Source organism: Arvicanthis niloticus, chromosome 20 (assembly GCF_011762505.2).
Source record: "Arvicanthis niloticus isolate mArvNil1 chromosome 20, mArvNil1.pat.X, whole genome shotgun sequence".
Lineage (NCBI taxonomy): Eukaryota > Metazoa > Chordata > Mammalia > Rodentia > Muridae > Arvicanthis > Arvicanthis niloticus.
Window position 1 is genome coordinate 49,700,646 of NC_047677.1, and position 27,194 is coordinate 49,727,839.

A 27,194-nucleotide genomic window follows, 5' to 3' on the forward strand; every position below is an offset into this window, starting at 1 on the left:
TCCCTCACTATTCTCCCTCTTTCAGAATGGTAATGTATATTCTATGCCACTGTATGTTGAAAATACATGATCTGCCTTTTTTTATAGCTAAGAGACTGCAATGAATGTCAGAGACTGGACTCTTTCAGACAGGGTTCTGACTGATAATTATGGGGACTTTTGAAGCTGGACTGAATATATTTTTACATATGGCTACAAGCCTACGGGGGGGGGGCCCCCCCGCAGGGAGTGGAATGTGTTGGTTTGAATGAAAATGGCCCCCAAAGGCTCATATGGAGTCACATTAGGTGTGGCCTTGTTGGAGGAAGTGGAGTGGGATTTGTTAGAGTTGACTTGGTCACAGCAATAGAAACCCTAAGACAGATACCCACTGACCTCATCCAAACTCTTAATTCTAGAACCCTGAAGTAATTAACAGGTAACTTACTGAACCCATTACTTAGTGTAAAACATTATGGCCAATTCCCCCCACCCATGACTTTCTTTCTTTCTTTTTTTTTTTTAATTCTTTTATTATTCTTTTTTAACAAACGGCCCCAGGGATAGGGGAGTGGGGAAGAGAAGAGGGGAAGTGAGACTCCAGACCCACGACCCCTCCCCACCCTCCCCTTTCCCCTTATATATTTATAATCTATATACAAGCCCCGGGGATGGGGGTCAAGGGGAACTCCCTCAGCGGGGTGGGGGCAATCCAGGCTCCTTCTCCCCCCGGGACCCAGGCTCCTCTGCTCTTCGGGGAGGCCCTTCTCGAGAAGGTGGCCCTGCCCGTTCCCAAGGCTTCGGCATCCAGCGCAGGGCATCTGGTGGGGAAGCCTGAGGACAGGTACATGTGGAAGATTAAGTCAGCAATCCTTCAGGGGCTCAGAAGGTGACCCGAACTTAGGCTGGGGGGGTGGGGTGGGGGGTGGAGTCACAAGTTCTCTCCTTCACCTGCTGGTAGAGGTCAATGCGCTGAGTTCGGAATACTCCACTGTAGGTGGAAGGTGGGGCCTTGAGACGAGAATTGAGACCAGAGAAGGGCCTACGGGAGGAAAGTTGGTCAAGGCAAGCCCAAGACCTGCCCAGGTTTCAAAGAAAATCCCTGGGGATGCAATGTCTGTATCCCACTCCTGTTTACCTTCCAGATGGGGGAGTCCGTGATGACCCAGGACCCCCGAGGTTGCTGCTCAGCTTTCGGTAATCCTGGAAAGGCTTTAGTTCTACTGGGTGCAGCTGGAAGTAAAAATAATTTATCCTATGAACTTCCTGTTTGAACCATTTACCCTTTATTTCCCTTTTGGGCACAGAGACTGAACCTTGCCTTCCTTCAAAAACTTGAAATACTGAACCTTTACACCTTACCTCTGCTCGCCCCAAGCTAGGGGGGAAGGGCCTGGCAGGTGAAGGTAAGACCCGAGCAGCAGGAGCAGGTGGGGGCCGCACAGCTAGGTTGGGGGGCTGGAGAGCAGGACCCACAGGTAACAGAGAAAGAGGGGGTGGAGCAGGGGGTGGTGCTGGTGGCAGGGAGCCAAAGTTCACCACTGGCAGCTGTGAGTCTACCACAGGTAGAAGCATCTACAACAAAAAATCCCCAGCGAGTTCATTAGAACAAGAAGGCATGTGGGAAAATCCAAACTAAGCCAGAGGCAGAAAATGAAGGGAAGTGGGAAGATCAAAGATACCTGCTGAGCAGGGGCTCCCGAAGGAAGGAAACCACTTTGGCCACCAGGCTGCAGAGGAGTAGAGTAAAAATCTGAAGGGGATGGCAGATCCTGGCGTACCTGTTGGGAAATGGGGAAAAGGTCAATTCTCAGGTGGGTGTGATGGCCCAGACTTGTAATCTGAATAACATGATGTTTTCCAGGCTCTCCTGGGCAACAGAGTGAGAAACCAGAACAGGTCAAGTCCCCCAAGAACATCCTCTCTGCTGCCTGAGCAGCTGCCCAGCTCATACCTGAAGCAAGGGTGGGTCAGGCAAAGGGCTGGGGCAGAAAGCTGCAGAGTAGAGGAAGGATGGTGGAGGGTAGAGAACTCCCCCAGCAGGCAACTTCCCCAGCTCTGTGGCTTGCAGTGCTGAGAAATCCAGAAACTGGCCCTTGAGAGCTACCCCAGAGAGCAGTGCCGAGGGAGGGGCTGGACCTGGGGGCAGATACAGAGGCTGTGACCTGAAAAGAAGTTGGGAGAGGAGAGCAGGTGTTACTCCTTAGCTTGAGTGATACTTTAATCCACTATTCTTTGTTATCCTCTCCCCTGCGATCTATCTCCACTCCTTTTCTAAGTCTGGAGATAATCTAGTTTTACCTGTACTGGTGCAATGAGGGTGTCCCAGGACGGAAGCCTCCACTGTTGGGATGTAACTGAGAGTCGATGGGTGCACCCCCAGAAACCTGCTGGAGAAAAGCGACAGGAGCAGTTCCAGTGTCTGTTCAAGAAAAGCTAACTCAGGCTAGATATAGATATATACAGCATAGTGGCAGCAGGCTTCACTGCATGTGAGTCCCAAGTCTGCTCTCTAGTGCAGTGTGATGGGTAATCTCGGCTGTCAACTGGACTGAGAAACACCTAGGTGACAATAGAGCACCCTTCTGTGTTTGGATGTCTTAGGAGAGAGGAGAGGGTTAACCTAGAGAAGAGCACCCACCCAGGCCAGAGTGGGCAGCACCATCCCACAGGCCAAGGGCCTCAGCTCCTAGGAAGACAGATGTCAAAGGCGGCAGCCATCAAGTTCAAGGCCAGTCTATACTATAGAGTTAGCTCAAGGCCAGTATGATTAACTTGGCAAAACTCTGTCTCAAAATAGAATATGAGAACAGGGCATGGCTGGGGGCTGGAGAGACAGCTCAGCAGTTAAGAACAGGCACTACTTTCTCCAGGGCAAAGCCATCTTTAACTTTAGCTCCAGAGAGGCTAGACACCTCTGGCCTCCGTGAGCATCTGCAATCACGTGCACCTACCCGCTGAATATACACAAATAAAAAATAAATTTTAAAATAGAGAAATCACCCATGCACATGAAATAAAAACCTCCTGGGGACTTGGGATAGGGAGAACCGCCCATCCTACACACCGGAGGAAAAAGGAAAATGGAACACAATGTAATGTTTTATAAATGAACCAACTTCAGGGCAAGTGAGAGCACTCAACAGATAAAGGCCCTGCTGCTGACCCTGGTACCCTGTGACCCATCCATGCAGGCAGAGGTGGAAAGGACTGCAAAGCTGTCTGTCCTCTGAACTCTGCCTGCACTATAACACATGCACTGGGGCAGGCACACCAACTAGAAACATTTTAAAAAAAGTAATAAAAAAAAAAAAAACAAAGAAAGACCATTATCCAGCTGAGCAAGTTGGTGGGGTACATCTTTAATCCCAGCACCTAGAAGGAAGAGGCAGGTGAATCTGAGTTTGAGGCCAGCCTAGTCTACATACTATGTTCCAGGTGCTGTCTCAAAAAAAAGGCAGAAAGGGGCTTATGATTGAAAATGGAGCTTACTTGGGAATTAGGAGGTCCAGGGCTGCCATAGAAGACCTCAGGGTACAGACGCTGACCTGAAGGGTTGGGTTCTGGACCACACTGCCCAGAACCCAGGCTCTTGGACTGTGGCTCAGCTGAAGCAGAAGCAGAAGCAGAAGCAGAAGCACTAGGGAGCAGCTCCCAGTCTCTGGATATGGGAACGGCCTGAGCAAAAGAAGCCTTGTCAAAATGGAGTGCTTACACTATACAGAAGTGCTTCTCAACATGTTGGTCACAAGCCCTTTGCTGAACCAACCCTTTCACAGGGGCCCCATATCAGATATTTACACTACATTCCATAACAGCAACAGAGTGACAGTTATCAAGTAGCAATGCAGTCATTTCAGGGCTGGGGTTCCCCAGCATGAGGAGCTGTACCAACATGGCAGCAAGGTTGGGAAGGTGAGGCCGCTGCCCTAGATGCTCATTACTCTTACTTCCTGGCATCAAAACTCACGGGCTTCCCACCTACCTCTGTGGCTGATGCCGCCAACTCCTTCTCTCCTTTTAAAGGGTCTCCTACCACTAGGCACAAGTCTGAGTCCTGTAATGTGCAGGGAAGATTGTAACAGAATTCAAACTCCCACCCCACTTGTCATCATCTCATACCCAACTGAGGACATGTCCAAGTGGAACCCATTCAGACCTTGTTGGTAGTGCCAAACTCAACTTGAGAGCCCGGTCGGTGGGCTGGTCGGAGAGGGCCTGGCTCTGGGCCTCGGTCTGTGCGCTGTGATCGTTCTGTGCCTATGGGACCAGGGGGCAGAGGCTGCTCCCGGGGCAGCTCCTATTGGGAAACAAAGAGTATTTGGGTGACAAAGAAACAAACCAAGAAAAAGCAAAGCACATTGGAAAGAAAGGACAGTCTGTCAAACACAGGCGTGAGGAAGGGGCCCTGCTGACATTTCCTCATCCATCCTTTGACTTTCTTTACCTTTCTTTCCCCCTCATGGGAAGCAGGTGGCCGTCTCCTAGGAGGTTCATTGGGTTCAGAGCCAGATGCACTCTCACCAGGAACAGCATTTAGGGGTGAGGGTCCTCCAGGCCGCTTAGGAGGTCCCTCTGCTGATCCCTTAAGTCCTCCATCAGGGGAACTTCGCTGACTGCAGGGACCTGATGACACCTGAGAATCTCCACTCAGGTCCACCCCACTGTCAGACTGACTCATCTGAAGAGTGGAGAAGGAGCTAGGTAAAACACTCCCAACACCTGACAGGTGTCACATGCCAACCAAAGAAAAGAGACAACACCAAAAGAACAGCCTCAAACGCTGTGTCTATTCAGAGTAGGTAAAGAAACATGACCAACACTCAAAGAACATCACTGCTATCCCCATCCCAAGGTCTCCTCACCTCTGTGCCTGCCACATCCTCAAAGGGACTCAGGGGTTCCATCCAGGGCTCTATGGAGCCAGGCTGGTAACTCTTGCGGCTTGCGGCTGGAAGAGAACACCAACCACGAACGAGGTAGGCAATGAGAAAACTAAGACCCTCCTCACACCACTGTGCCCCACTCCAACCTTTCCCTCCACCAGCTTCACTCACCAGTATGTAAACGATTCCAGATGTGCGGAGTTAGGGCCTCTGTGCCTGAATCTCTGGATTCTTCCTGGGGGCCTGGAACCTCAGGCTTAGAGCCCAAGAATCCAGAGCTATGAGAAGCTGGCACAGTTTCCTAAAGATAAAACCCAGAAGGGCAAAATACAAATAAGCTGGGGCAGAATGAACAGCAGCAGCAGCAACAGGAGAGACAGACACATGGGAGACAAGTGGTGATCACTAATGAGAGTCTGGGGTAAGAGCGAGCGCAATAACAGAAATGTAAAAAGCATACAGAAAGCATAACCAAGAACCTTCAAAAGGGGGGGGGGAATGCAATGAGGCCCAGTCTCCAGCCCCATCCCTCACCTCCTGCAGCAGCTCCGGTTTTCGGGGAGGCCGCTCCCGCCGTTTCGGGGGGAAGGGATTAACCCCGGCAGAGTCCCGGGGAGTCCCGCCCACCCCCCTCACCATCGGCCCTGGCTCCTCGAAGTGGGGGTCTGGGGAAAAGGGGAAAACTGTCAGCATTCACCTCATTCTACCACTGACCCTAGCCTGCTCTCCCGACTCTACCTCCCAGTCCTTCCAGCTCTGCAGAACCCAATAGCAGGGGCCCCATGACAAACTTCTGCTCCCCACTCCAGCACCTGACCTTTGGGGATGGAGTCATTCCCACCCACTTGCCTCTGGCTTACCAGAACTGATGGCGTTGCTGGCCCTCGGGGGGTCATAACGGGTTGGGGGCCGTGGGGAGGAGCCCTGAGGGGCTTGGGGAGGCCCAGGCTTAGGCCTTGGGTGCCCCCCTGGTGCAGTTACATTTCCTTGGCGGCTGCTAAGTTGGGCCAGAGCCTGCTGGATGCCTGCAGGATTGCTGTGGATAACCTGGTCCAGGCGGAAGACAGCAGAACTGCTGGGGGGTGGCGGAGGCAGAGGAAGTCCTGGAGGTCGCTCCTCAGGAGGACGGCTGGAAAAAGCGAAGCATCAGCTCCTGGGCTCACTAAATTCTGACTCTGCTCCCTGTAAGTCACGCACCTACTTTCTAACTTCTCTAGCACCCTGTTCTCTCCCCTGATAAAACCCTTTCCAAGTTTTGTGTTTATGAAGATGTGCTGAGAAAACCAGAACAAAACATGCATGGGGACTGCCAACTCTTTAGCTAACTGCCAGGATGGAAGATCTATGGTGACTTTCTGATGCTGGACTTAACTCATAGTTGCAACTCCCTGGTACCACCCTCAAGCCAGCAACCCTAAGAATTTACTTAGCCATCTACCCTTACCTACCTTCGGTTCTTGGGAGAGGGCCAGCTCCTCTTATCCCCTCGTCCTGGGCCGGTCCGCCCCCCAGGGCCTGCACCACCACCTCCACTACTGCCACCACCACTGCCAGTCTTGCCCCCAGTGCCTGGGCGCCGGTTTTGGCGATCCATGCCTGGCCGCTGACTCGAGAAGCTCCGCTTGCTCAAATCCTTGGCTCGTTGGCTCAGGTCTCCACGAGACATGGTTGAAATGCCTGGTCCAGACCCACCTGCATTGCCCCCAGGAGTCCCCACAGCTTTAGAGGTCATAAGTGCTGCTGGGGGAGTCTCCTTGTCACCCCTGCGCTCACTGGCAAAGTCGCTGCTCTCTGATGCAGTCTCCCATTCCTCATTGGCTTGGTCAGAGTTCTGGTTTGACAGATCAGGAGACTTAGCAGCTGTGCGGCGAGGGGGTGGGGGAACTGTGACTGTTGCTAGTGTCTCCTCAGGTCCAGGGGTGGAGGTTGGAAGGGCTAGGGAAGGGGGCTTGCCATCAGCTCCTCTGGCAGCATTTTCACGTTCTTGTTTCAGCCTTCGGAAACGAGGTGGTTTGTCCTGCTGTTGAGCCCTGCCATGTCGCCTCCGTCGGGGTCGCTCCCCATCTTCCATGCCTACACCCATGTTGCCAGCTCGGGACATGGGGGACAGAGGCCCTGAGATCAGCTTCTCTTTCAAAGGCTCCTTACTTGGGGGCAAAGGACCTGTTGGAGGTTTCTTTGGAACCAGGGACTTGGCTGGAGGGCTCCAGCCAGAGCAAACAGGAGGGGGCCGACCCCCACCTCGGCCACGGCGTGATGGCACTCCTCTGGGAGTGAAGACACGACCACCTCGGGCAGTGGAGAACCGGGCTGGAGCTGGTGATGGGGGAGCTCCTGATTGTGGGGGGGCAAGAGGGACCTGAGAGAGCACTCCCTCTTTGGGTGGTGGGGCTTCCTTGTCAGAGGGGGCCAGGTCGCTCTCGTGAGTCTCACTGCCTGTTTCAGAGCCACGCTGGCGGCGTCTCTTGGGGATTTCTTCATACTCTGAACCCTCACTTCGTGTCTCACTGGCAGTGCGGCCTCGGGGAGCAGAAGGGTGGTTTGTTCCCCCTGCACTAACCCCATGCCCATCATCTCCTCGGAACTCTCGGTAACTTCGGAATTCACGGCTGCGGGCTCCCCGACCCCGGCCCCCATAGGTCCCCCGGAAACCCCTTCCTCTGGCAAAATATTCGCCTCTGCCCCGGCCGCGGCAAGATGTAGGGCCTACTCTTTCATAGGAATAGTCCCTCCGAAGCCTGGGCGCAGGAGACAGGTTTCCACCCGGTGGGGTTTCTTTGGGGCCCACCTTGCCCTTAGCTGTCTTGAGTGCATCTGGCTTTGGGACCTTGGGGGTCTCATCCCCCTGTTCTAGGGACTTAGGAGGCAGCTCATCTACTTTCACAGGTGGTGATGGCTTCTTTATAGGCCCAGCTCGCCGAGGAGGGACACCTGGTTCCTCTGGAGCGATTCCACGCCGACAACTGCCTGGCCGGGGACCCCAGCGAGTCTCAGTACGATTCTCTCTGCGTGGTGGCGGTGGGCCTTGGCTACCACCTCCAACTCCACGGGAAGGTTTTCTGCCTGCTTCTGGCCCAGACAGTTGTGGTGGTTCCTCCTTGGGGGGTTCCTTCTTGGGTGGTGGAGCTTGCATCTTGGCAGCCTCATCATTGCCTGGAGGCCAGGGTAATGGACGGGGTCCTGGGGGAGCTGATTCCTCCAGAGGGAATCTGGAGATTGGGGGCCCAGGAGTTCCATTCTCTGGAAAACCTGGATAATTAGCCAGATAAGGTGGAGGGGGAGGTACTGGGGGAGTCTCACTCCTGAAGAGAAACAGAAAAGAAGTTTGCTATGAGAAGGATTACCACAAGCAGATGAGAACTAGGATCTAGATACTCCTTCCACGTGCACCCTATCACCTCAGGCCTACCCAGTTCCTCCCTAGCAACTCACCTCATGCTCTTCTCCTCGTCGTCTGCTGCCTGGCGCAGTGGTGAGGTAAGAGGACGAGGATCAGTGGGCGTGGTGGTAAAGACATCTCCTACCCAGGCCAACTTGGGGTCCACTGGTGGGGTGCCCCGTTCCCGCAACAGAGGGGGTGCATGGCGTTCAAATGGCTCTGAGCTTGAGCCCCCACTGTCTGAGCGTTCCCGGGGAACCAGGCCTAAAGAAAACAAAGAAATCACGCTGTCACAGGCCTTCAATGCCAAATGAATCTCTGTGTGAGAGCAAGCACCACCTGCAGCTCCTGTTCTGTGAGGGTTTTGCCTGTCTCATGAAAACAAGTCAACCACTCAGCTTTCCTATGAAGTAATTAAGCCCCACAAATAAATTGTGCCCAATGAAGGATCACTATTTACCTCTTTCCCAAGCCTATTCTCACAAGACCCTCAGAAGTGCCAAGCATATATACCATCATGTTCCCTGGCTATTCGTCACACAAAGACAGTATTCCCTCCTAGGACTAAGGAGGTCACCAGCACTCCCACGGACCCATACCAGAGGGATGTACACCAGGAGGGTAGAAGTCCAGAGGGGGCCGGCCCTGGAGAAGCCGAGGGTCCACATAAGGAGGAATCATCATCCAGCGGGGGTCAAAGTTCATTGGAGGCATTGGTGGGGGCCGGCCCAGAGCACCTGGGTACAGGGCTTTGGGAGGTGGGGGCGGTGCTTGTGGGGCAGGTACAGCTCCCAGGGTCACAGGCTGTGGTGGTGATGGGGGCACTGGGGCAGGAGGGGCAGTGCCTTGTTGCTGCTGCTGCCACTGCTGCTGCTGCTGCTGCTGCTTCAGGAGCTGCTCCTGCAAGGAATGAGACAGGATGAAAAGAAGGTTACCGCAGCCCACACCCAGGGCATCAGTACAAAGAAAGTTAAGATATGGAGTGGAGGGAACTATGCTACAACAGGAAGACAAACCCAGGCCTGAAGACAACACACAGGAGGATGGTGGAGAAACAAAGAGCCCCAAAGTGGAAAGAACTTGGCCTCACCTGTTGCTGCCGCTGGAAGCGAGGTGGCAATGACTTCTGGTATTTGGGGTAGCCTAAGCCCTGACTGGGGGGCTGGCGAGTAGGACCAACCCCATCACCCTTGGGTTCCACCTTTGGGGCTGGGGGTGTGGTAGGTGGAGGAACCTCTTCTGGTGGTTCAGGACCCTCTTTGGAAGGCAGTTGGGGTTCCACTGCAGTGAACAACAGTGACTTGGTCCATCACAACAGTCAAATATCCCAGAAATTCCACCCCCAGCTAAGTAAGTGTTCAACAAAATACAACTGTCTTAAGTGCTCATCCTGTTTAAGAGCTATAAAAATACTTTAAAGCCTCGAGTATTCCTGTGATACTACCAGAAAACATACAAGCAGAAATGTTCTGTTCTATAAGATGCTTAGATTCTCCTCCCACATACCCTGCCACTCAGTACTCTCTGGCATGGGCACCCATCTGTGCTGCCCGGGACCCCCTCAGGCCCAGCAGATGACACCCAGTAGGTCCTAATCGTTTTCTCCATACCTGGGCTGGCTTCGAAGCTGCCACTGCTGGTGCTACTGGCAGTGCCGCCCCCACTCACCAAAGTGGGAACTGGAGCCACACCTGGACTGGGGGCGGACTGCACAGGAGGGGCTTGTGCTGGCTCTTCAGGTTCTTTCTCTGGTGTTGGGGTTGGTGTCGGTGGCAGAGCTGGAGGTGTAGGGATTTCTTTGGGGACTACAGGTGGTAGAGCTGGGGCAGGAGGGGTAACAGGTGGGGCTGCAGGCTCTGCCTTGAGCCGCTTGTCAGGTGCCCCAAACTTTTCATCAAGCCGCTTAAGTTTTTCAGCGCAGGCTGCCCGACGCTCCTCCTGCATGCGCCGCTCTTCCTCTTCTCTGCGCCTTCGGGCCCGTTCCACTGCCAGGGAGATCTCTGAGGAAGACTGCTTGCGACGCTGCCGCCACGCCTCATCCTCATCTTCAGGTGCTGGAGGTTTGCAGGGAGGACCCCCTCGATCCTGGCAATGGGCAAACCCAGCAGGCCAGGCATGTCAGTCACTCTACCTTCTCCCACCTCGTTCAAGGACCACACAACTGTCTACAGCTACAGGATAAAGACCAGGCCTTGGAATGAATGGTCTCTGGGTGAAGACCAACTCCTCACCTTTCTCTCTGTTCCTCTGTCACTCTGGAGACCTAGTCATGCAGGCCTTCCTTCCCAACATCCCAACTCATCTCCGCAACTCTCCTACAACCAAAGGCTCCCAAACTTTTCTCAGATTCAACCCTAGTCCTGCCCTAGCTTCTTGTCATTACCATCAATTATTCAGTGGATACCCCCCACATCTGACCCTCTCAACCCCAAATTGTAGATACTCACTGGGTAGTCCCCAGGGGGCCCCCAGTTCCCGACAGGCCCCCGGTGAGGTGGAGGTGGGGGAGGCTTTGGGGTAGGAGGAGCTGGCTCTGTCTCTGAAGGCCGAGAGTTCTCTGTCCAGGCTGTCTTTGGAGGGGGCAATTCGCTGCCAGGGGAGGTGCCCTTTTTGCCATCTGTCTCAGGCTCCTCACCAGCAGCTGACTGGGAATCCTTGCTGTGGGCAGATCACAGTATAACTACGCTCTGCTATACGCAGCCCTTCTATGAAGACTAGTACACCACAAGAAAAGAAGAGACCCCCCCCCCCCCCGTCCTAACTCACTGGCCCTCAGCTCCTTCCTCATCCGAGTCTCGCCCATCTTCCTCATCGCTGAATTTGAGCTTCTCAGTATAGTCAACCTCTTCATGGGCCCCTGAGGTAAAAGGAAATGGACATTAACTAAGCAGTGTGCTCTCCAATCCCAGATAGCTTCCCAGAATGCAGCAAACAGTCTGAACTACAACAGCAGGTGCAGTCAATGCTAACCATCCTCACCCCATGTCCTGTCATCCTCAGTCCTCGGCAGCACTAAGCTTTCTATCATTTCCTCTCTTCTACTCTTTCACATCTGCCTTCCTCTCACACAACCCATCATTTCTTCATCACATTTTACATTAGAGGATCCAAATATTCATATTCACCTGCCCAACCATCATCATTTTCCTGGTCCAACTGGTCAAACTCTTTGAGATTATCCTCTTTAAGAATAGAAGGCCGACCCACAGGCTCTACAAGGCGCATTGGTGGCCCTGAGCCCCGGGGGCCCGCCACACGGGGAAAACGGCTGTGTATTGGAAAAAAAAAAGGGGGGGGGGCAATGTTAAATATAGCATGTAGCAGAATCACATATAAAACTGAAACCCCTAGGTAGAAAACCCATCTCTCCCCACGTAGCCTTACCCTGTCTCCCCAATAACAAACCCAGAATTTGAATGCTTACCCAGGCCCATCAGGAGTCGGGTATCTGTAAGGCCCCTGGGGTCCATAGGGCGGAGGGAATGGGAGATATGGGGGATACATCTGCAAAAAGGCCCAATAGCTGCTTAGAGGGATGAGTAGTCGCCAGCCCTTTAAACACATCATCCTCCCTTCCCGTCTCACTGGGGTCTACTTTCTGTGTCTTCCAAAGACTAAATCCTAACTTTTTTTTGTTTGTTTGTTTTTGGTTTTGAGACAGGGTTTCTCTGTGTAGTCCTGGCTGTCCTGGAACTCACTCTGTAGACTAGGCTGGCCTCGAACTCAGAAATCCGCCTGCCTCTGCCTCCCAAGTGCTGGGATTAAAGTTGTGCACTGCCACTGCCCGGCTAAATCCTAACTCTTAACTCTGGTTTTCAGGGCACCACTCCAAGTAACAAAGTCAAACTCACAAAGGGCGGCATCATCCCGCGGTAGGGAGGGAACTGGGGTGGGCCCGACGGCTGCAGCCCACCCCGGGGATCATGACCATGATGAAGTTTGGAGTCCGGGCCCTCCAGTTCATCAGGGCCACGCCCACCGCCGTCCCTCCAAGTTGTAGAATCTGTAGTTTAGAAATGCAAACGAGGAAAAGTTGCCACTGATTTGGGCCAAATGGGTGCATCAAGAAGATGAAGGTGGTGAGCAGTCAGCACGCAGCTCTTCCACAGTGTGAACAGGCAGAGCCTGGTTAGAAGGCAAGCACTCACTCACACAAGACAGCCACTCACTTTGGGGGCGGAGGCTTGGTCCGGGCCCAGACGACTGTTCGGCAGACTCCCTTTCCTTGGCAGCCTTGTCCTGGTCGCCAGCCGCCTGCAGGGTCGGAAATTCCTCTCGAGAGAATCGCGACAGTAGGCTTGATGCCCTTCCACCTGTTGAAATGAGGGTGAACACCAGACGGGTTCACTTCCTGAGCACGTACATCAAAGTGGAAGGCTCTAAATCCTGGGCGATTTGGAGATGAGACAAAGGCTCTCTCCTGAAGGACGCAGGGCCCCTGCCTCCCTCCCATATGCTCTAACACTCCTGCACTCACCATCTCCATGGGCTCCATGGGTGACACTGGCTTGTGCCCAGGACTTTACCCCGCTTGGAACCGAAGGAGTGTTCTAGGGAAGCAAAGGTATAACAAACGGTCATGAGGAGAGCAGAATAAGGGGCATTCTTCCTCCTCCAACCCCTCTAGCTCTCCAGGTACCTCGGGGGCTGTTGGGGGTCGTTTCGGCTGGTTGGAGGCAGGCGTCTGTGAAGCCGGCAGTGGCTGCGATTCCGGCGGCTGAGCGGTTGAGGCATCGGAACTGGGATGGCAGAATGGAAAGGTCATCCAGAGATGCTACTTCCTTACTCTCTAACTGGTACAAGGCTGGAGCTGACCAAGCCTAGCACTGCCATCTACAAATACTAGGACAGAGTAACTGTCACACAGGCCTTGTCTGTTTCTTTCTGTTTTCTCTCCATCTAAATTTAAGGTTTCATTTCATTTGTCATCTAACAAACTAAGTGCAGAAGGTGCTTCTCTCTGTCTCTGGCCTTAATATACTCCCAAATTCAAAGCTAAAAGACTCATCAGGTTCCACAGGCCGCGGTCTACCTCTTGGGGTCGGACTGCTCCTGTTTGCTTGCCCATCCTGTTCCGTCTTTCGGCACTAGTGAGACATTGGGGTCATTGCCTTTGTTCTCGGCTTTCAGGCTTGGAAGGTTGGCTGGGGGCGGCATACGCCGTGCAATGGCAACTTTTCCGAGACTCTGCAGGCCATGTCGAGGGGCAACTGAATAAAAGGTGGAGAGAAATAGGGTCAAAAAGGCCTCACATGGGAGACCTCACCGTGTCCCATCCCCAGATCCTATTTACAGCCTTTTCACTATAGGTGTTTCTCAGAAACCATTCCATTACTCAATAATCCCTGAGCTCTGCTGGGAAAGGTGAGAGACAGCACAGTCATCACTCCTTTGTGGGATGGCTGATCCTGAGCCTGCGGGGGGCAAGCCGGTCCCAGACCTTTCCAAATCCACCACATTTCTTTGCCTCCGATTCTTACGTGTCCAAGGACAGGGAACCAAAAACACGCCTTTGTAGGAGGATGACCTGTGTTTTACCCAGAGCCCAGAACCCTGTTCAGCACTGAAGATGAAACTGAGAGGTCTCCAGTGTTCCTCTAGTCTGTTAGTTGCCTTTGTTGAAAGCCTATACCCCACACATGCTCAGCCTGCAAATATCAGGAACTTCATTACAGGACCCTCACCAGCGGGTTTCTGGATCTCTAAGGACTTGCCCTTATACGTATCAAACAGGTTGAGCGAGGAATACTTCTTTCCATCCTTCCCCTTGGCAGTCGGCCCCGAGCGATCGGACATTGCGCTGGAAGCTCATTGAGTACGTTGGGTCCTGCAGGCACCTCCCCCAAAACGAGCCGGTGCCTGTGGACCAGACAGTTGGCAGCTCAGGTTCTGGCCCTTTCACAGACAAAAGCCTAGAAGCTCTCTGCATTCTCTTTAGGGACCAGATTATGTGGCTCTCAAGCTTGTGTAAACTATTACAGTCTCTTCAGTAACCACAATCCACTCAGCTTCCACAGCCAGTCCCTTCTCCCTGACATATCCCGACAAAGAAAACCAAATAACAACCTAGTATCTTCCCAATCTATCCTTTGTGCCACTTTAGAAATGGCAGCTAATCTTTTTTTACTCCTCCAAAATAATTTCAGAGATACATGATAAAATTGAACCATGTCAAAGCCCCAGAGAAAAAGAGAATGAGGTACACAACTCCATTTAGCAAGTATGAGAACTTCAGATTGCCAACCCATTAGACACCAGCTCCCCTAATCACGCCCCAGGGCCCTGTGTCCTAGGTTCCATTCCCAGCAGCCTTAAGTCCCAACTGGGGAGGTTTGAAGGAAGGTATGCTGGGAGCTTAAGGATTTTTATGAGCTTGCTCGGCCAGATGGGGAGCTGGTGCCAGGATCAGCCTTACTAAACAACAGGGGCTCCACAGACTCCCAGGCTGAACAAAACCCCTGTATGCACAATATTCCATCTATTCCTTAACTAGCTCCCACCGTGGCTCTTGGAAACAATTCTTACCAAAAAATAAATAAATAAATACCAGTGGACCCAATGTAAAACTAAGAAAAAACAGTGCATTATGGAGCTACCTCAAAAATACCCTGTAACCGCGGGCCAGACAGCAGAGGGCCAAAACCAGAACCAAGTACAATTTTTACCCTCAGCCAATTTCTTGATAAGCAGGCATTTGTTTCCCTAACAGCCCTTACTCCCCGGGCAGGCCAAAACCTACATCTTAGTCCGTCCTAGAGTGACCAGGCATTCATCTGTGGGTGGGAACAGTGTGAGAGAGAGAGATGAGAGACAGCGAGAAAGCAGGCCTAGGATGCAAGCCAAAATCGGGGAGAGAACTTTACCATAAGCCAGAGACAAGAAGATGGGGGTTGCTCTAGAGAACAGGCACTTAAGGAAGCCGATCTGAAATCTACCACGAAATGGGGGCGAGCAGAAAAATCACAAGAGCAGACAGATTTAAACCAGTAAGACGGAGTCATCGAGTCAACGAGGGAGCAGGGAGGGGAGGCCGAAGCGGCCGGGGAGGGGCAGTGTCAAAGGAGCTCGGACGGGAAGAGGAAAAAGGAGGAGACAGGCTGCGGGAGAAAAGGGAAAACGGGGGCTCGGGGAAGGCGGAAAGGCAAAGATGCCGGGCCAAAGCAGGGCTGCGGGACGGGAGTGACTCGACGCGGACACCCGGGAAAGGCCGGGAACCCGAGCGCCGGGTGGGAGGAAGGGCTCCCTCAAAGGGAAGGTCTAGCAGGCGGCCGAGGGCCCGAGGGCGCGACGCGGGCGGGAACTGCGGCCTGGAGCGCGGCCGTGCCCCGAGGAGAGGGCTGCTGCGCTGCGCTCGGCCCCCGGCCCGCCACAGCGGCCTGGGAGCGGCCGGCGCAGGCCGAGGGGGAGGGGCAGGCCGGCGGCAGGAGGACAAGATGGCGGCGGCTGATGGCAGCTTCTTCCCCCGGGCCGCCGCCGCCGCCCCGCGCCGGAAAGGGCGTCAGCGCCCGGCTCGCCCAGACTCACCTGGCCGGGTGTGTGGGGGTCCGGGACCCGGGCTTAGAGGCTTCCCGGGGCGGATGGCGGCGGGGCGGGGGCGGATGGCGGCGGATGGCGCCGCGCTCGGCTCCTCCCGTCTCCCTCGCTCACTCCGCGGCTGGGCTCCGACTAACGGCCCATCCGGGCAACCGCCGCCCCCGGGAGCACCCCCCACCTCCCGCCTCCCTCAGCGGCTGGTCACGCCCCCTGATTTGCATAGGGGGCGGAGCCTTTCTCTCCGACCCCTCCGCTCCACAGGGTAGTCCCTACTTTAAAAAATAAAGGCAGTGTGTGGAGGATATTTGCATAAAGGGGAGGGACTTACAGACGCTAGGACGCCGGTTGGCTAGAGAGACGCCTTGGCGTCGGCAGTTGAGACGCGTAGACCGGGCGGAATGCGGGGCCGTTGGGGCGCAGAATTTACACGACGGATGGTGGGAGAAAAAGGATGCGCATGCGTGGTGCGTCCGCGGAAGGCTGGGAGCGGAGAGAGATGCAGGAAAGGGATGCTAGGCCCCGGCCACTCTCAGCGGAGAAGACGGAAGGGACTGCGACGAATGGAAGGGATTAGCTAGTCGAGGGCGGAGTTACACAGACCCTGGAAGAATTTCAGGTCTGGTGTCCATTCGGGAGAGGTAAACGCGTCAGGGAGGCGGGGCTTTCCAGTTATCAAATCACGTCATGCAAATGAAGTGGATAGGCAAGCCAATCAAAGGGTCCAGAGGAGTGTATCATTGACTTTCTTTGAGTAGGCGTTCTTCGAGTGGTTCTGGGTATTTGCATAATATATGCAAATAATTTGAACAAAGACAAGGAATGACCTACTCTTCCAAATTTTAGCAGCGAATAACTAAGGCGGACATTTGATATTTACTTTTATGCTCAATAATTTTTAAAACTGTTTTTATAATTAATGTTCTTTCAACAATGAGTTTCAGCTTTAAAGGTAGTACTATTTCCCCTCTTTGTTTCTTGGTACTTGACTGTAGAATCCTTTGCCTCTCACCACACCTACTACGTACTCTACATTTTCGTGTTAATTTTTACGTATATTGGTGGGTGCGCTGGCCTCTATGGGTGCTTGTGCAAGCCAGAGGCTGACATCCAGAGGTCTCCCCCAAATACTTCATTCTTTGAGACATATTCTTCAATCTTTCAGTGAATCTTGGTACTTGGGTGGGTGAGCGCAGATTCCATATGGACTAGGCACTGAGCTCCTGAGATCTCCCTGTCTCTGCATCCCGGTGCTGAAGTTACAGACACAAGTGATCCATCCGCCCAGCCTGTACATGAGAGGTCCAAACTTAGGTCCTCATGGTTGCACAGGAAGCATTTCTTCCACTAAGCCATTTCCCCAACTCTAGAAATAACATTTATTTATTCATTCTTATTTTATGTGTATGCATATCTACATATATGCATATGTACCAAGTGGGTTCATCAGAACAGGATGTTGGATCCCTTTGAACTGGAATTACTGGTGGTTGTGATGTAGGTGTTGGGGATCAAATCCAGGTCCTCTGAAAGAACAGCAAATGCTGAGCAATCTCTCCAATGGCCATTGGTAACACTTTGAAGTACCAGAGACGAGCAAGGGATATTGTAGAGGCAGAGAAATAACCTGATGTCCTGGTGGGAGCAGGTTGAAAGTGTTCTAGGAAACCTCAGAATATGTGGGGAGAGAGAGAAGAGGGGGAGGGAGAAAGTAGCACTTGGCATCCACGGTCATTCCAGTGCTACAGAGGCAAGAGACAGGTGGATCCCCCTAGGACTCACTGGCCTGCCAGCATACTCTCTCAGGCTAGTTCAAGGCCCATGAAAGAACCCATCTCAGAACCACACACACAAAACCAAGGTGGACATAATCTGAGAAATGGCAGCCAAGGTTCCTCTCTGGTCTGTCTGTCTGTCTGTCTGTCTGTTTCTCTCCCTCTCCCTCTCCCTCTCCCTCTCCCTCTCCCTCTCCCTCTCCCTCTCCCTCTCTTCCCTCTCCCTCTCCCTCTCCCTCTCCCTCTCCCTCTCCCTCTCCCTCTCTCACACACACAGATATGGTGCAAATCTTAGTCCATTTTGGGACATATTGAAACTGAAATGCTGCCTGGTGTCAAGGACTGAAGGATCCTAGGCTCACCCACAAGGAAGCTGCAATTCCAGTTGCTACAAGGGTTGAAGAATCTTGATCCTCTCCCTACCTACACAAGAGCGACATGAGAGTTTTACACTAGAGTGCGCCATTGCTGCAAAACATAGCTCGGGTACCGGAGAGACAGATGAGTAGAAGCAAAGGTTTGCAGGCCTGTGCCTAGCTGGTGTAGGCAAATAAAAGAATCACTTGTCCAATAGGGACAATGAAGATGAAAAGTGAGCAGGACACAGTTAAGAATTAGCATGTGGAGGCTGGAGAGATGGCTCAGTGGTTAAGAGCACTGACTGCTCTTCCAGAGGTCCTGAGTTCAATTCCCAGCAACCACGTGGTGGCTCACAACCATCTGTAATGGGTTCTGATGCCCTCTCCTGGCCTGCAGACATACATGCAAGCAGAATGCTGTATACATAATAAATGAATAAATCTTTTAAAAAATTATTAAAAGAATTAACATGTGCTTGTAAATCCTGAAACACCCCACTTAGAGCACTGGGTACTCAGCACTGCTAAAATCTATCCAAATTATTACTAAGTAACAAGTTCTTTAAGGTAAATACTCTTCTGATCACTTTCCTGTGAACAGAAGACAGTGGAGCATGGGACAGTTTGACTCATTGGTGGGTTGTTGGACTCTCCCTTCTTACCTACCCTGGCTTCTTTAAGAGGAGCAGCAGTCAGTCAATAGCTAGCCAGACTACTCTTTGCCAATACACCCCCCCCCCTTTTTTTGGTGTGTTTTCTTCAAAACATTTATTTGTTTTTGTTTTTCGAGACAGGGTTTCTCTGTGTAGTCCTGGCTCTGTCCTGGAACTCACTCTGTAGACCAGGCTGGCCTCGAACTCAGAAATCCACCTGCCTCTGCCTCCCAAGTGCTGGGACATGGGATTAAAGGTGTGCACCACTCCCAACCGGCTCAATACACACTCAATATGCAATATGCAGGAGGGCCTGACGAACAGTCTACAATACTGGAGAAACAATTTTACCTGGTTATTACAGCCCCTGGTTGTCCTCAGCCAGGGCTACTCAAGTAGTTTGTACTCAACATTTTTGCTATCACAGGCATCCATGAATTCTATGTGATCTTCTGCCATTTCCTCATAGTGGCCTAGTAGTGACACTGCTGTCACCGGTGCGGAAGGGACAATGTATGAGTTTTACAATACAGAGCATTTGCAGTGACTGATGCTGCCCCTTCCCGGGACAACACAAGCAAAGATGGCTGGCTCCCTTGGAAGTTAGAACACTGGGCCCCAGTTAGAGACTCCTTTTAGATGATCGTCTCTTGCCTGCTTTTAGTAGTGTGGGCTAAGCTGGCAGTGGAGGAAGCGGCAGAGATAGCAGAGGCAGACGGCCTGACAGGCGAAGAGGCGGCAGCCCATCAGTTTGAGAGCATGTAGACAGGAACAAGGGGAAGAGCAGAGGCTGAAGAGCAGAGAACTGTAAAACCAAAGAGGAGCCGGGAGTGCACCCATGAGTGCCAGCAGTCAGGAAGCAGAGGCAGGCAGATCTCTGTGAGTTCCAGTCCAGCCTGGTCTACAGAGTGGGATGATGCCTCAAAAAGGGGGAGGAGTAGCTGGTGGGATAGCTCAGAGGTTAAGAGCACTCACTTCAGGCCCAGCTCACTGTGGCCCAAAGGCTTTTACTTAATTATATGTAAGTACGCTGTAGCTGTCTTCAGACACCCTACAAGAGGACATCAGATCTCATTCTGGATGGTCGTAAGCCATAGGACTTGAACTCAGGACCTCTGGAAGAGCAGACAGTGCTCTTAACCACTGAACCATCTCACCAGCCCCGCATGGTGGCTCACAACAGTCTGTAATTCCAGTTCCGGGGACCTGAAGCCCTCTCTTGCCTACCCAGGCACCAGACACACATGTGGTCCATAGGCTTACAGGAAGGCAAAACACTCATCTGTAAAGTAATAATTAAAAAGATAAAAGACCCAGAGAAAAGAAACTGCAGCCCCAGTCACTGTTAAGAGTTACAGAGAGCTGTCAGGTTTTCAGGACAGGTCCTGAATACCCCTGGCCAACAGCTGTAATGCTGCCTGCTGCCAAGAGTTGAAGGATCCAAGGCTCACTGGCCAGGAAGCTGCAATTCCAATTGCAGCCAGGGATTGAAGAATCCTGTTTCCTCTCCCTACCTACACAAGAGCTATGTGAGAGTTTTACACTAGAGGGCGCCATTGCTGCAAAACCAGCCAAAACCTTTACTTACAGCTTCTTAGTTGCTGATGGTGATTATTTGAGTAGAACAAAAGGACTTCTGATTGGGCCCGCACTTCCCTGACTAAAGCAGGATCATGAGTTTGAGGCCAGCTTGTGCTGCATAGTGAGTTTGGGCTGGCCTAAATTACAAGTGAAGCTTGGAGAGGGAGGGAGAAGGATGAAAAGGAGAGGAGATGGGGAGGGGGGCACTGAGGACATGACTTGATCAGTAGTGAGTGTGGCTGCTTCTGCAGAGGTCTAGAGTTTAGTTCCCTCCATTCCTCTCAGGCAGCTCAGACCTCCTGTAACTCCAGCGCCGGGGATTCTGTGCCTCTGGGGCCCTAGGGCCCCACTCACATGCAGCATGCCCACCTACATGTACATAATCAAAAATCCATCTAAAAACCTGCAGCCTTGCTTGGCAGTGTAGCTTAGTGATGAAGAATTGTTGGAGTCCCTTCATTTAATTCTCAGCACCAGGTAAATGTGTGCATGTGTGGTATATTTATGTCCGAGACTAAGCTAGCCTCAAAGTCACAGAGATATACTGCCGGTGCTTCCTGAGTGTTGCGATTAAAGGTGTTCACCACCATGCCTGGCTTAACCTTTTAAATTGTGTGCATAAGTGTACTGGGGAGGGTGCCTGTGACAGAGTGTTGCCCACAGACAACAGCAGAGGGGGTCAGAACCTCTGGAACTGGAGTGGGTCCTGGGAACCAAATTTTTTTTTTTTTTTTTTTTGGTCTAGGGACTAAAGTGAAAGGCTTGTGTATGCTAGGCAGGCACACTACCCTGAACTTCATTCCCAGCCTTGGTCCTCTTCGAGAGCAGTGTGTACGCTTACTTGATGAGCCATTTCTAGCCCTCAGTCTCCTGAAGCGTTACACAGTTACTGGATCTTTCTATGGGAATTACCTAAAAAGAGCTCTCCCTTGCTCCGAGGCCTCAAGGCTGGGGCTGCTGCCTATGAAGCTCTTTCAGGGAGTAAAGAAAGGTGGGCTGAGGCATATTTTACCTGAGTGCCTGCTCAGTATGTGGGAAGCCCTGGGTTCAACTGAGCATCGGAGGAAGGAGAGAACTCTGCGGCCGGAGACGACTTACCTGGGTCCCTCAGAGAAGGAAAGGCCTGGCCCTGGGTCCTTAGGTCCGTGGCTTTTCCTGACGGGCTGTTCCACAATTTCTATCATTTAGAGATGCTAAATTCACCATATTTGCCTCTGGTAGCTTCTCAGTGTACCCCCTCTTCCCGTCGTTAGTAGACGGGGACTTTTGTTTTTGGCGGTACTGGGAACCTCGGGCTAGGCCAGCAAGCATCTCCCACTGAGCCTTAGCCGTAGCTCTAGACTGGACTTCAGTAGTTTTCCCTCATGAGACTCCCAGCACCTTGTTTAACTGCATAGCACCATGAGGTCTTCACCCTGTCTGTTCACTCAGGTCTCAGACATTACTGAGGACTTCTGATAGGCCAAGCACAGAAGCTTAGCTCTCAGCTGGGCAGTGGTGGTGCACACCTTTAGTCCCAGTACTCAGGAGACAGAGACAGGTGGATGGCTGAGTTTGAGGCCAGCATGGTCTACAGTATGAGTTCCAGGACAGCCGGGGCTACACAGAGAAACATTTCAAAAAATAAAGCAAACAGAAAGCTTAGCTGTCATTCCCACTTCCAAAGTAAAGCTTGAGAGACCGTGTGGTTGTCATGGTCATGGAGCACTGGTGAGATGAAGACCCTGTAAAGGTCACCTTCACCCCTAAGAAGCTCCTATGAGCCTGGACAGATAAAAGATATCACACCTGCATTCTCTTATGGTTCGGTTTGGTTTGATATTTCCAGACAGTTTCTCTTTGGAGCCCTGGTTGTTCTTGCTTTGTAGACGAGGCTGGCCTTGAACTCAAACTTGCAGAGTTCTTCCTCTCCCTCCAAGTGCTGGGATTAAAGGGGTGCACCACCACTGCCAGGCACCTATAATCTTTGAGGTTAAAGCTGTCTTGAAACTCTTGAATCACTAGGCAGTGGTGGTGCACGCCTTTAATCCCAGCACTTGGGAGGCAGAGGCAGGCAGATTTCTGAGTTTGAGGCCAGCCTGGTCTACAGAGTGAGTTCCAGGACAGCCAGGGCTACACAGAGGAACCCTGTCTCGGAAAAACAAAACAAAAAAAAAAAGAAAGAAAGAAAGAAAGGAAGGAAGGAAGAAAGAAAGAAACTCTTGAATCTCCCCCTCAGTACAAAGAGGAGCATTAGCCATAGCAAACCCATCCAATGGTAAGGATGGCAAATCCTTACTACCCTTCCCTCCAAGATGCTTCCTCCTCCCCCGATCCAGGACAGGTATCCCCAGTAAACACAGAGCTGATTTGGCCCACTAGGGAGCATTATTTATTTAGTTTGACTCTGGCTCACAACTGCTTCTTTTTTTCTATGCTGCTGTCATTAGAAGCTCCTCAGTCCCACCATGTTATATCCACCTCCAATTAGGGCAACTCAGAAATAGCTTTCTTGGCTGGGGGACCAGTTGGCCTCTGGTGTTCTTTGTTTTTCTCTTCATACATCAGAATCCTGGAAGAGACACAGGCATCAGGGACAAATCTCTCAAGGGAGTAAATCTTAGGTTGCTTTAAGAGTGCAGAAGAAGAGGAAGGGCCAGGAACACAGTGCTGGGGACTGCGGGAACCAGAGCTGTGGATGGGTTGGGGGTTGTGAAGGGTCCATGTGAGAATGAAGGGTGGCTGTGGGGACAAGGCTGGGGCTATGATGGAGAAGGCCGGGAAGTCCTGGGGGATTGGAACTAGATCTCACATTCTCAAGATGGCAGATCTCTTGCCCAACATCATTCTGAGAAAGTCAGAGTAGCTGAGCGTCTCCTCAGAGCCACTGGACACCTCTCTAATTAGTTTCTTCAGCTCTAGGTGGGTCTTGGGAACCCCAAGTTTCTCCAGCATTCGCTTCAAAGACATGATATCTGAAGGTAGAAAAGGAGGGTTCCCTCTCTCTGCCATCTTGTGCCTCCATGTCCTCACCCCCACCCTTGTATTGGTTGTGGCTAGACCTTTTCCTGTCTACTGGAGACAGAACTAGGAGACAAGGCCTCCATTTATTTCCCTAGGTCTGCACACTAACCCAAACCACCCTTTTCTCACCGATATCTCCATTTCCATTCAGATCAAACTCCATGTACTTCGCTGGTGAGAAAGAGAGCAGAGAGAGTCATTGCTGTTGTGGGGGTTTGAGGACGAGCAATGCCAGGGGAGGAGATACGAAGGAGAGCGTGGGGATAGAGGCTTGTGAGGGTGCCTATGGGGGTGCGAAGATGGGGAGAGCAGGGAGAAGGACCACAAACGGAAAGGAGGAGCTTGAAGGCAGCCTCCCTCCTCCTCCACAACAGTCAGCTGGCCGACCTCTGGGCCCCCAGCCCCCAGCTTCCCTCCCCACCCCCAGCTTCCCTCCCTGCCCACAGCTTCCCTCCCCCACAGCCCTCCTCACTCTTGAAGGCCTCCAGTTTGGACGGCAGATCCTCATCAGTGCTGTATTTGGGATCATCGAGGAAGTGCTGTTGGGGTCAGACAGGCTCGGGGGTCAACCTGGTCAACCTGGCCTGAGGCACTCCAGACCCCTCCCCTTGGCTCCTGCTTTTACCTTGTTGATCCCTTCCAGCCTCTCTTCCTGCTGGGCCTTCAGCAGTCCAAAAGCTTTTCCTCCTGAGGGGTACAGAGGTTAGCCACCCCTTCCTGCCTCTCCTCCTCCCCGTGCCCAGCCCAAGCGTTACCCAAGTGCTGCCCTCTGAGATCCTCCAGCAACCCTCCTGGCTCCTGGTTCTATGTGGTCCACCTTCCCTACCCTGAAAATCCCGGCTTTGGCTCATAGCTCCTCAGACACTGGTGGCCTTAGGTGGGGAGATGATGAGGCTGGCAGTCTGTCTGCTGGCTCCCCTGTCCCCCAGCTCCCCAGTCTCGCTGGGGCCTCTTGTACTTTGTACTTCCCCTTTCCACTCATTCCCTCCTCGCTAACTCCCAGGCATCACTTCCCCATCAGCTTCTGCTGACACCAGCACCCCAGGAGAAGGCACACTGGGTTGAAAAGGGAGATGAAAAATTCCTTTGGGGGGGTGAGAGGGGCAGGGTCATCGTCCAGGCACTTGAGTTCAAGCAGCCGTCCGACCTCAGCCTCCCAATGGCTACTTGTGTACTGCAGCCCTGTAACACACCTAGCTCCACACAGTTCCTCCAAAGCAGCAGGTTGTACATGGGAGAAAGACTTAGATCAGCTTCTGGAGGTGTGGAAGGGCACCAGGATCTGAGGGACTAAGCGTGATACCCTAGGCCTGCAATCTAGCACCTAAGAGAGGCTGAGGCTAGAGGGTCCTGGGAGTTGGAGACCAGCCAGGCTACCCCAGTAAGAACCTGTCTCAAACCCAAACCAAGGAAGCAGTCAACAATGGCTCTCCCTAGATCCTGAGGTGGGGGCTGGGAGGGTTTACTTGAAATTTCCTCAGGCTTCATGATGCAGGTTAAGACAGGCAGCTGAGGAGGACTGGCTGACTTTCTCTGGTATGGAAGAGATAGGCTGAAGTCTGCAGGCTGCTCCAGGAATGGGGTGAGCTGAGCCTAGGGCCCTGGAAAGGAAAGAAACCTCTCTCAGGAGCTACAGAGGAACACTCTGGACACATGGAGACATCTCCCAGAAATACTTCGCTTTCTGTTCTTCAAGCTCTTGAGTGCCAACCTCCTGCCTCTCCTGCTTTGAAATCTTTAGTTGAATCTACAAAGTCATTTGAGAGTTTAAAGAGACACGTTGGAGGGACAGAAAGTGAGACTGAAAGGGACAGCAGATGGAGCCACTTCCTGTCCCCACCATGGGCTAAGCAGGGGTCTAACTCTTGCAACTGCTTTCCCCTCATACCAGGGGTAGCCTTGGTCCCTTCAGTCAATGGGTTGCCAGGGGAGGGAGGGTTGTGACTCCAGTACACTCAGACCCCTTCCCTTGTGCCTTCCCCTCCCCCAGGCTATGCCCCCTTGTACTGCAGGCTGTGTCTGACACTGCAGAAGACTGCAGCATCTGGCTCTGTGAGAGGCTCACAGTGTCTGGTGGAGACAGTTCTCTAGCCGTGTTTATGCAGCAAATGAAGGCTGAAGGCCTCCTGTTTGCAGGGCACATTGCTAGGCCTGGGGAGCCGACAGACGAAAACTCTGGTCTGGTGGTCTCCACACAGAACACTGTATGGAGAAGGCAGGTTTGAATAGCATGGCTATGGGAGACGGCTGAGAAAGTGCTCTCAGATGCAGGAGATTTGTGGGTGGAAAGGGGGAAAGTTGCGGTTTTTCTTTTAATTAAGTTTTCTTTTAATTTCTACTGTTTTATTTGTATGTGTGTGTACGCATTCATAGCACAGGATGTGTATGGAAATTAAAGAACTTGCAGGAGCTGGATCCAACCAGTTCCCCAGTTAACAGTACCTCATGGGAGGGTTCCTCCAACAGCAACCAGTTCCTCAGTTCCTGGTGGAAACTGATCACTCATCTTATAGTAGAATTCAGTTCTGACAATCCTCTGTGTGGAGGGGCTCTGTCCTTACAAGCCTGCTCAAGGTTAAGATGCTGGCCTGCAGGCCAGGCCTCTTGTACTTCTGACAGCCAGCCATATAAACCAAGAATGCTACAAGCGCCTCTTCAGATTTGGTAGTTTGCTGAGCTGGATCACAGGACTCAAGAAAAGCACCTTGCCCACATTTGTGCTTCATTATAAAGCATCCAACACAGGGGCAGCCAGATGCAAGTGAGATGGGGAGAGAGGTCTGGAGCCTCCGTGCTCTTCCCGCTAACCCTGCCTGGCAGCCCTCCGCCCACATCGTCTTCTTGGGTGTTTAAGGAGGTACCACCAGGCTGGGATCTGGGATGGCCCGTTAGATCATTAGCTATTTAAATAATCAACTATTGGCTACAGACCAATTGAGTTGAAAGTTATAGCCCTCTCTTCCTCATTCCTGCCCTTGGCAACAGATTCCTATCTTTAGGGACTTTCCAAAAGTTACCCTATCAACAACCCAGTTAAAAGAGTCTTACTATCATAGACAGAAGATGCCGTATTAAACCTTTATCAATTAGCAAAGTGCAAGGGTTTTAGGAGCTTTGCCCAGGAAGTGAATGAGGTTCTATATTTTGGTGTGACATGGGGAGCATAAGAAAAGCGGCTGCCCAAAAGCCCCTCCGAGGCAAGAGCAGTCTTCCTGGCTGGAGTACGCTTAGAGCAGCTGCAGAGGAAGCTGGCCTGAAGCTTGTTTGGGGCTAATAAAAAAGAGGTTTTTAAAAAGTCAGCCAGGGAGATGCAGGACTGTATTTCCCAGCACTGGGGAGGCCAGGTCAGGACCACCAAAGGTTTGAGGCAATCGGCCTTATGGAGTTCTAGGTGAGCCTGAGACAGACAGGGTCTGGAAAGAAAAGCAAGGGCCATGGCCAGGGCAGGGCTCCTTGAGTGACAGCACTGCCATCGAGCATGCAGACTTGAGTGAGAAGCCGAGAACCACATAGTAGACAGGAAGGAACAGACTTCCACAAACCGACCTCTAACCAGTCCAGTCATGCACTTGCACCCAGACAGACAGAGAATAAATAAATTTAAGAGAAAAACCAAAACCCCAAAGTAAAATGTACCAGAAGAGGCCTGGGAATGGAGTCAGGGAGGGAGCTGTTATAACTGTGAGATTTAAAGTCTTTGCTAAGAGCCTGTGTTACAGTTCTGTGCTCTCCAAGGGGAATGACTATGGAGAGAGAGTGTGTGTGGTCTGTGTGTGTGTGCCCTGAGAGCCTTCTATTTACCCTCCATTCTCCCAGCCCTGCTCCTTGCCCAGGAGACTGACCTGTGCAGACCACATCAGAGGGTGCGTCTGGCTTCCAGTTAGTTTGGGCCTTGGAGGAGCCTGACACAGAAACAATAGGATGGGGGAACTGGGTGCCTATCACCATGGCTACCTTTCTATGAGGTCACAGTGGCCCAGCCTCCCCTATGGCCAGAAGTCCTCTTGAGGTACCCGCTCTGCCAAGATTTCTTTCAGGTGTCAGTAGCC

The 27,194-nt window shown here is 52.3% G+C and overlaps 2 protein-coding genes and 1 non-coding gene across 8 annotated transcripts; all 3 read right to left on the minus strand.

Annotated features, from left to right (window-relative positions):
* Positions 1-530: 530 nt before the first annotated feature.
* On the minus strand, positions 531-15,945 carry Prrc2a (proline rich coiled-coil 2A). Of its 5 annotated transcripts, none has more exons than XM_076916766.1 (31): positions 15,769-15,945; positions 13,959-14,103; positions 13,277-13,454; positions 12,884-12,983; positions 12,722-12,794; positions 12,414-12,557; positions 12,096-12,247; positions 11,669-11,748; positions 11,370-11,512; positions 11,011-11,101; positions 10,692-10,902; positions 9,855-10,329; positions 9,335-9,525; positions 8,844-9,144; positions 8,298-8,508; positions 6,314-8,167; positions 5,726-5,994; positions 5,400-5,530; positions 5,037-5,166; positions 4,845-4,930; positions 4,427-4,660; positions 4,139-4,279; positions 3,965-4,036; positions 3,472-3,657; positions 2,281-2,369; positions 1,934-2,144; positions 1,662-1,760; positions 1,342-1,554; positions 1,118-1,212; positions 931-1,021; positions 531-813 (listed from the first exon to the last, which is right to left on the minus strand). In XM_076916766.1, the coding sequence occupies exons 2-31, from the start codon at positions 14,038-14,040 to the stop codon at positions 673-675; spliced, it is 6,474 nt and encodes a 2,157-aa protein (XP_076772881.1). In that variant the 5' UTR covers positions 14,041-14,103; positions 15,769-15,945; the 3' UTR covers positions 531-672. The 5 variants fall into 5 exon arrangements, with proteins under 5 accessions (XP_076772881.1, XP_034379653.1, XP_034379652.1 ...); XM_034523762.2 differs by having other exon boundaries at positions 2,281-2,366; positions 13,929-14,103; XM_034523761.2 differs by having other exon boundaries at positions 13,929-14,103; positions 15,769-15,944.
* LOC117725012 (small nucleolar RNA SNORA38) lies at positions 13,634-13,767 on the minus strand. Its single transcript, XR_004608879.1, has one exon. It is a non-coding gene; the product is annotated as a small nucleolar RNA SNORA38 (small nucleolar RNA).
* Positions 15,946-22,487: 6,542 nt separating the features above from the next.
* Positions 22,488-27,036, minus strand: Aif1 (allograft inflammatory factor 1). 2 transcript variants are annotated; one of them, XM_034524513.2, is made up of 7 exons: positions 26,988-27,036; positions 24,612-24,746; positions 23,771-23,832; positions 23,618-23,684; positions 23,275-23,316; positions 22,934-23,096; positions 22,488-22,693 (listed from the first exon to the last, which is right to left on the minus strand). In XM_034524513.2, exons 2-7 carry the CDS (start codon positions 24,631-24,633, stop codon positions 22,609-22,611), a joined length of 441 nt encoding a protein of 146 aa, XP_034380404.1. In that variant the 5' UTR covers positions 24,634-24,746; positions 26,988-27,036; the 3' UTR covers positions 22,488-22,608. The 2 variants fall into 2 exon arrangements, with proteins under 2 accessions (XP_034380404.1, XP_076772877.1); XM_076916762.1 differs by lacking the exons at positions 24,612-24,746; positions 26,988-27,036 and adding an exon at positions 23,972-24,123.
* Between the last annotated feature and the right edge of the window lie 158 nt (positions 27,037-27,194).

What these genes read in the sequence shown, in the direction of transcription:
- Aif1 (XM_076916762.1), bottom strand. Translation starts at nt 23,996, where the DNA reads ATGAGCCAAAGCCGGGATTTTCAGG. An exon ending in CCAAAGCCGGGATTTTCAGG is followed by an intron (nt 23,833 to 23,971) that starts GTAGGGAAGGTG and finishes TGTACCCCTCAG; the next exon opens with GAGGAAAAGCTTTTGGACTG. An exon ending in AGATCTGCCATCTTGAGAAT is followed by an intron (nt 22,694 to 22,933) that starts GTGAGATCTAGT and finishes TGTCTCTTCCAG; the next exon opens with GATTCTGATGTATGAAGAGA.
- Prrc2a (XM_034523761.2), bottom strand. Translation starts at nt 14,040, where the DNA reads ATGTCCGATCGCTCGGGGCCGACTGCCAAGGGGAAGGATGGAAAGAAG. An exon ending in GCTTCCAGCGGCAGCAACAG is followed by an intron (nt 9,145 to 9,334) that starts GTGAGGCCAAGT and finishes CATTCCTTGCAG; the next exon opens with GAGCAGCTCCTGAAGCAGCA. An exon ending in CAGCAACGCCATCAGTTCTG is followed by an intron (nt 5,531 to 5,725) that starts GTAAGCCAGAGG and finishes CCTTTTCCCCAG; the next exon opens with ACCCCCACTTCGAGGAGCCA.